The sequence below is a fragment of the Guillardia theta genome (genome assembly GCF_000315625.1).
Source record: "Guillardia theta CCMP2712 unplaced genomic scaffold GUITHscaffold_80, whole genome shotgun sequence".
Lineage (NCBI taxonomy): Eukaryota > Cryptophyceae > Pyrenomonadales > Geminigeraceae > Guillardia > Guillardia theta.
The window spans coordinates 363,309-369,308 of NW_005434594.1; the positions used below are offsets into that span (position 1 = coordinate 363,309).

Genomic DNA, 6,000 nt, shown 5'->3' on the forward strand with positions numbered 1-6,000 from the left:
AACTACTCCCACCCCTCAGGGCCTCTGGAAACAGTGACAAAGACTGAGATCGGACGTGACAGGGGTTCAGTCAGGCTTTTACCGTACGGCTGAGGGCCTCCCGAGTCCAGTTTTTATTGTTATTTTTCAAACTTTACTCACAAAGTTGCAAAGTTGCAAAGTTGCAAAGTTGCAAAGTTGCAACGTTGCAAAGTTGCAAAGCTGTGGCCGCATCGGGGGATTTCATGGTGCTGGAATGCCAGGGCGGGAAGGAGGACTGCAGGCAATGGCGTTCGGCTTCCTGTGCGTCCTCCTCCTCTTCTTATCCATGGCAGTAATCCTCATGTTCCTGCGAGAGAGCATTGTCCTTGCTCTATGACAGACACAACCTCGCGCCATGGGGTGTTTTCCTTCGTCATTCTGACAGCCGAGGTTGCCTGGGGGTATTCCATGTCCATGATATCGAGCTAAGCTTTCTCAGTGTGATTGTATGGTTGAATGGGTACAAGTGAAGTGAATTTCTTCATTGAGTTCATGTTTCATGGTCCATGTCCTTGTTGCTCTCTTGCTCGTCGGGGCGACCTCCGGCGCCATGGTAAGCTCGGGAGCCATCGAGACTCTGAACGGGAGGATGGGAGCGAAGAGACACCAGGAGATATCTGTCTGTGGCATGCTGCTTCCTCCTCCGCTGGTCCTGCAGCTGAGAGGAGGAACAAGAGGTTCGTCGTCAGGTCGAGGATACGGTAGGGGAAGGAAGTCTAGCAGAGGTGATGAGAGCATATAGTCCTCCTCTTTCCCTCTCCCCGTCTCTTCATCTTCCTCCTCCTCCCTTTCTCTCCACCTTCCTCTGTTCCTCTTCCCCTCTCTTCACATCTCTTCTTCTTCCTCTCTTCTTCGCTTGTCCACATCCTTATCTTCTCCTTCTTTCGTCCTCTTCTTCTCGCTCTCTGACTTCTTTCACAAGGCGGGGTAGCTGAAGCCGTGTCCTCGGGGCAGGGCGGAGACCTAGATCTCACCTCCTATGACAGCAGGCAGCAAGCAAGTGTCTCAGAACTTCACAGCACACCGTCGCAGAACACGAGGAGCAAGGGCCGTCGACCCCCTGATAGCCTAATGGAGGTCGACAACGAGCAAGGACAATGTGCTGTCAAGACTCCCGCACAACAGAGGTGAACACTCGATGTTGAACGTGATGCATGGACGCTGCGGGTGGCATGACACAAGTGATGCCAGAGCGCGGGCCACACGGTCGAGGATCGTCACCTTTGAAGAGCGGTCACCCACCGTTCACAACAAGTCGAGCTACTTCCTCTACACTCCACTAGAGAAGCGCCTGCAGCAACTGTCCTCGACGTCGACAGGACGGCGCGGTCTCGCCTTTCTCACGTTGAGGTCGTGCTGTCGGCTGACCTGTCACTTGGTTCAGGTTCCAACAGCATGCGATCCTCGTCCCGCAGCTCCCTCCCCCACGAGCAGAACCTTCGGTCTCAACTCATCCTTGCTCTGAAACTCGGCAGTTGACTGTGTCTGGGATGCAGGAGGAGTAGAAAGGGCCGTTCGAGGAGGAGCAGCGTCGAGAAGGCTGAGGATAGCCTCGCATCCGTAAATGATCTTTCCAGTGCTGACTGCCGCTGCTCATGGAGATCCTGTTGTTGTTGGCAGGCTCAAGATTCGATGGACCTTGACATTGAACTGTCGTCGAGCGTTGGAACTTTGTCGAGCATGGAGGCTGCGAAGCACTCGACCGAGTCGCCGCTTTCCTCCTCCTCCTCCACTTCAAGGTTGAAGGCAGCGCCACCGTCGCAGCGCTCGTCAAGGAGTGGGAGTGGGAGGAGGAGGAGAACTCCTTCGCGGTCTCTTGCCTCGCAGGAGAGCTCGATGTCAAGTAGGACAGGCTCGTCAAGGCAGTACAGGTCCAGAAGGACGTCGAGCTCGCATGCATCTGCATCGAAGCAGGAGAGCGAGGCGAATGTGTACGACGATGGCTGGCTGGTGCCGCACTACAACAAGTGGGAGGTTGAGACGCGAGCAGTGGCATTGCTAGTTCTTATGCTTGTTCAGGTCCCTTGCAAGTTTGTTGGATGTGACGGAGTCGAATGCAAACAATATGAGAAGAAGTGAGCTGGAGGGAGAGCAAATGGAAAAGCATCGGGAGGAAGTGGCGGGGGGGGGGGGGCTGGGAGGGGAGAGGGAAGGGGAAGAGGAGGATCGGGAAGAAGAGGAGAGGTAGGGGGCAGGAGGAGGAGAAGGAGTCAGTGGTGTTGGAGGTTGACGGGGAGAGGAGGGGAGAGATTCACGGGCTAACAAAAGAACATGCGCAGGGTCAAGACTCTGCGCAAGTGGAAGATTGGCGATCGAGTGATGACGATAGATGGAGCAGGGGAAGTGATCGATAAGGATCTTTCTATCAGACCTTTTCGTGTCCGTCTTGACACCCAGGAAGAAGCTTGGTATCGCCCAAATGAGGTGAAGCATGATGATGATGACGATGACGATAATGATGATGATGATGATGATGATGACGATGACGATGACGATGACGATGACGATGACGATGACGATGACGATGACGACGATGATAATGATGACGATGACGATGACGATAACGATGACGATGACGATGACGATGACGATGACGATGACGATGATGATGAGGATGACGACGATGATAATGATGACGATTGAGATGACGACGATGATGATGATGATGATGATGACGATGATGATGATAATGATGACGATGGAATTGATGATGATGAACATCAGATCAAGAGGGAACGGAAGCCCAAAGGTGAAAGTTTTCAGCTCTCTGCATCTCTGTTCGGCTTTGGAACAGACCTCCACAGCCAGGAGCAGGTCGATAAAACGTTCTCCGAGCTCTCCGACACCTCTGCCTCGGCCCCTCCGGAGGAGGAGGAGCCGGAGCCAACCGCTCGTTCCTTCCAAGACTACATCCGCCTGAAGCAGGAGGCGACTTTCCTTGATACCTTCGGCCCATACGCCGACAACTTTCGAGTCCCCTCCTACGTTCAGTTGCTAAGGGAACTCAACGACTCTGAAGTGCAGGGGAGGCTGTGGAGTGCTGACGTGGAGGTAGAGGGCGACAACGGCACAAGATGGTTCAGCTCGATCAGGATGGACGTGCTGCAGAACCTGACGGCTTTCACCTCTGAGAACCTCACGTTGGAGGACCTGTTTGTCAGGGACGAAGACGAGGAGGAGGTGAAGGAGGTGGAGCGATGGCGGGAGATGGCGAGGGAAAAATCGTGCCCGACATGGACGGAGAAGTTATTGACAAGGATGGAGCCGGGGACAGATCAGCTGAGAACCAAGTCCTTGAAGGAGCTCCTGCAGCGAGCATACAACTTCACAGAGGAGGAAGCAAGGGTTGCCAAGAGGGCGTACCTGTCCATGGCGTCGTTGGGGAGGAAGCTGCGACTGTCCAACGTACGGCAGGCGGTGGAACAGGTGCTGAGTCGAGATTCAAAGTTCCCTGCAATGAAACCGATGGCGCGGCTGGTGAGGCAGATGTGCGAGCATATCCCGACGCTGGAGCTGTTTCCCTTCCTCAACATCGGGCATGAAGAGACGCTACTGCCCGAGGAGAAGATGTGGGAGGTCGACACGGAAGAAGAAGGGGAGGGAGGAGGAGAGGGAGGAGGAGAGGGAGGAGGAGGCGGCGTCAGAGATCTCCGCGAGGGCTCGGATGGGATGGAAGGAGGAGAAGGAGTGGGAGCAAGGTGTCTTGGAGGGGAGGGAGGAGAATCGGTAGGCAAAGGAGAGAACTCATCTGAAGGAGGAGGAGGAGGAGGAGGAGGAGGAGGAGGAGATTTCAGACCAAAACCATCCTACAATGGGACGTACACGAAGATCGGCAAGGTTTACGAAACCGACATCCTCCTGCGAGACTTCTGGGATGCAAACTCAACCAACAGCCCTTTCGAGGCTCCTGATCCCATCCCGCTGGAGGTAACAAGAGGCACGAGGACGATGGGACCTGTTGACGCTTTGTGCAGGATTATGCCAGCGCTGTGTATGAGCTGCAAGATGCGATCGACGAGGAGAAGAGGAGGAGGAGGAGGATGGCAGGCAGGGGAGAGGAGGAAGGTGGGGAGGACGAGGAGGAGAAAGGTCCGTTCATCTTCTACGACGACGACGGCTCTCCATTGATGGGATGCGTTCACTGGAATGACGTGGCGGAGGGGAGATACGTATGGGGTTCTGATGAGGAGGAGGAGGAGGAAAACTGGAGGAAGAGAACGTCTGCAGATGCACTGGGTAACCCTGCTGCTGCTCCTCCTCCGCCATCTCCTCCTCCTCCTACGGAGACAGAAATGTCGCTAAGGAGCAGCTTCAACTTCTCTGCGATGTTCGCCAGCTCTCTTTCACGGGGGAGCCAGGAGCAGGAGCAAGAGGGCGAGAGAAGCAAGAGGAGGGCAATGGTGATGGAGGTTGGAAGCAGTGGGAGAAGTGGGAGGGAGGTGGGAGGGGAGGAGGAGGTGAGGAGGAAGGGGCGTGAGAGGAAGGAGGAGGGAGGGGTTGTCTTCATCGGCGGATACGACGGGTTCAACTACCTTTCGAGCCTCGACAAGTTCTGTCCCAGCAGCCTCACTTGGGACATGAAGTGCGCGAGTCTGCAGGGATATGACGGGTTAGTGTGGAGGATGAGGACGAAGACAAGGAGGAGGAGGATGACGAGGAGGAGGAGGAGGAGGAGGAGGAGGAGGTGGTGGTGGTGGTGGTGGTGGTGGTGGTGGTGGTTGATGATGACGAGGAGGAGGACGAGGAGGACGAGGAGGACGAGGAGGACGAGGACGAGGACGAGGAGGAGGAGGAGGAGGAGGACTGACAGCTGAGACAGGATGGTGGCGAGCAAGCGAGGGTACTTTGGCGCTGCGAGGGTGGGGGGAAAGTCTTCGCGGTGGGAGGATTCTATGCGCTCACATCGGGGGGCAGGTGAGAAACTGTGACCTGTGGGACGAGTATCCTACTACTGCTACTTATGATGATGATGATGATGATGATGATGATGATAATGATGATGAAGATGAAGAAGAAGAAGAAGAAGAAGAAGAAGAAGAAGAAGAAGAAGAAGAAGAAGTAGATAATGATGATGATGACGATGATTATGGAGTTGATGGAGATGATGATGGAGATGACAATGACAATGGAGATCACAATCGAGATGATGAAGGAGATTGTGACGAGAAAGAGCCCGAGGCTGATTGTTTCCTCATGGTTGACTTCAGGTGTGAGCTAGTAGAGAGCTACGACGTGGAGACCTGGCAGAGGAGGAAGGAGCCCAGCATGTTGCAGCCTCGAGCCTGGCATGCGGTGACTGAGCATGAGGGAAACATCTTTGCGATAGGAGGCAACAACGGCCGTAGACATCTCAGGGATGTCGAGGTGAAACCTGCTCGTTCCCTCCCTGATCACTTTCCCATCCATTCTCCCTTCCCCTCCTCCTCTCCTCTCCTCTCCGCTCCTCTCCGCTCCTCTCCGCTCCTCTCCGCTCCTCTCCGCTCCTCTCCTCTCCTCTCCTCTCCGCTCCTCTCCTCTCCGCTCCTCTCCTCTCCTCTCGTCTTCTCTCGTCTTCTCTCCTCTCCTCTCCTCTCCTCTCCTCTCCCCTCGTCTCGTCTCGTCTCGTCTCGTCTCGTCTCCTTTTCTCTCCTCTCCTCTCCTCTCCTCTCCGCTCCTCTTCTCCCCATTGACACCTTTATGGCAGATTTTGGACTTGCGCGCAGACAGTGGGTGGAAATCTTGTGCTAGGATGACATTTAAGCGCTTTACTCCTGCCGCCTGCTCTGCCGCCGGCTCCCTCTACGTCGCTGGAGGTAGAGCAAAAGTTGCCTGCTGTTCTCATGCTCCTCGTAGGCTACGGGGGTCAGGGCGATGTCTGCGATAGACGAATGCATTTCCTCGACTCCGTTGAGATCTACAGTGAGCTGAAAATCTCCTCGTCCTCGTCGTCCTCGTCCTCCTCGTCGTCCTCCTCCTCCTCTCTCTCTCTCTCGCTCTCTC

The 6,000-nt window shown here is 55.1% G+C and overlaps 1 protein-coding gene across 1 annotated transcript; it reads left to right on the forward strand.

Moving 5' to 3' along the window:
- Nucleotides 1–520: 520 nt before the first annotated feature.
- GUITHDRAFT_143934 (hypothetical protein) lies at nucleotides 521–5,753 on the forward strand (the record flags this gene model as incomplete). The annotated part of the gene is made up of 10 exons (XM_005825865.1): nucleotides 521–698; nucleotides 944–1,148; nucleotides 1,213–1,405; nucleotides 1,642–2,096; nucleotides 2,301–2,429; nucleotides 2,826–3,948; nucleotides 3,996–4,634; nucleotides 4,841–4,935; nucleotides 5,229–5,385; nucleotides 5,724–5,753. 10 exons carry the CDS (start codon nucleotides 521–523, stop codon nucleotides 5,751–5,753), a joined length of 3,204 nt encoding a protein of 1,067 aa, XP_005825922.1.
- Nucleotides 5,754–6,000: the final 247 nt, after the last annotated feature.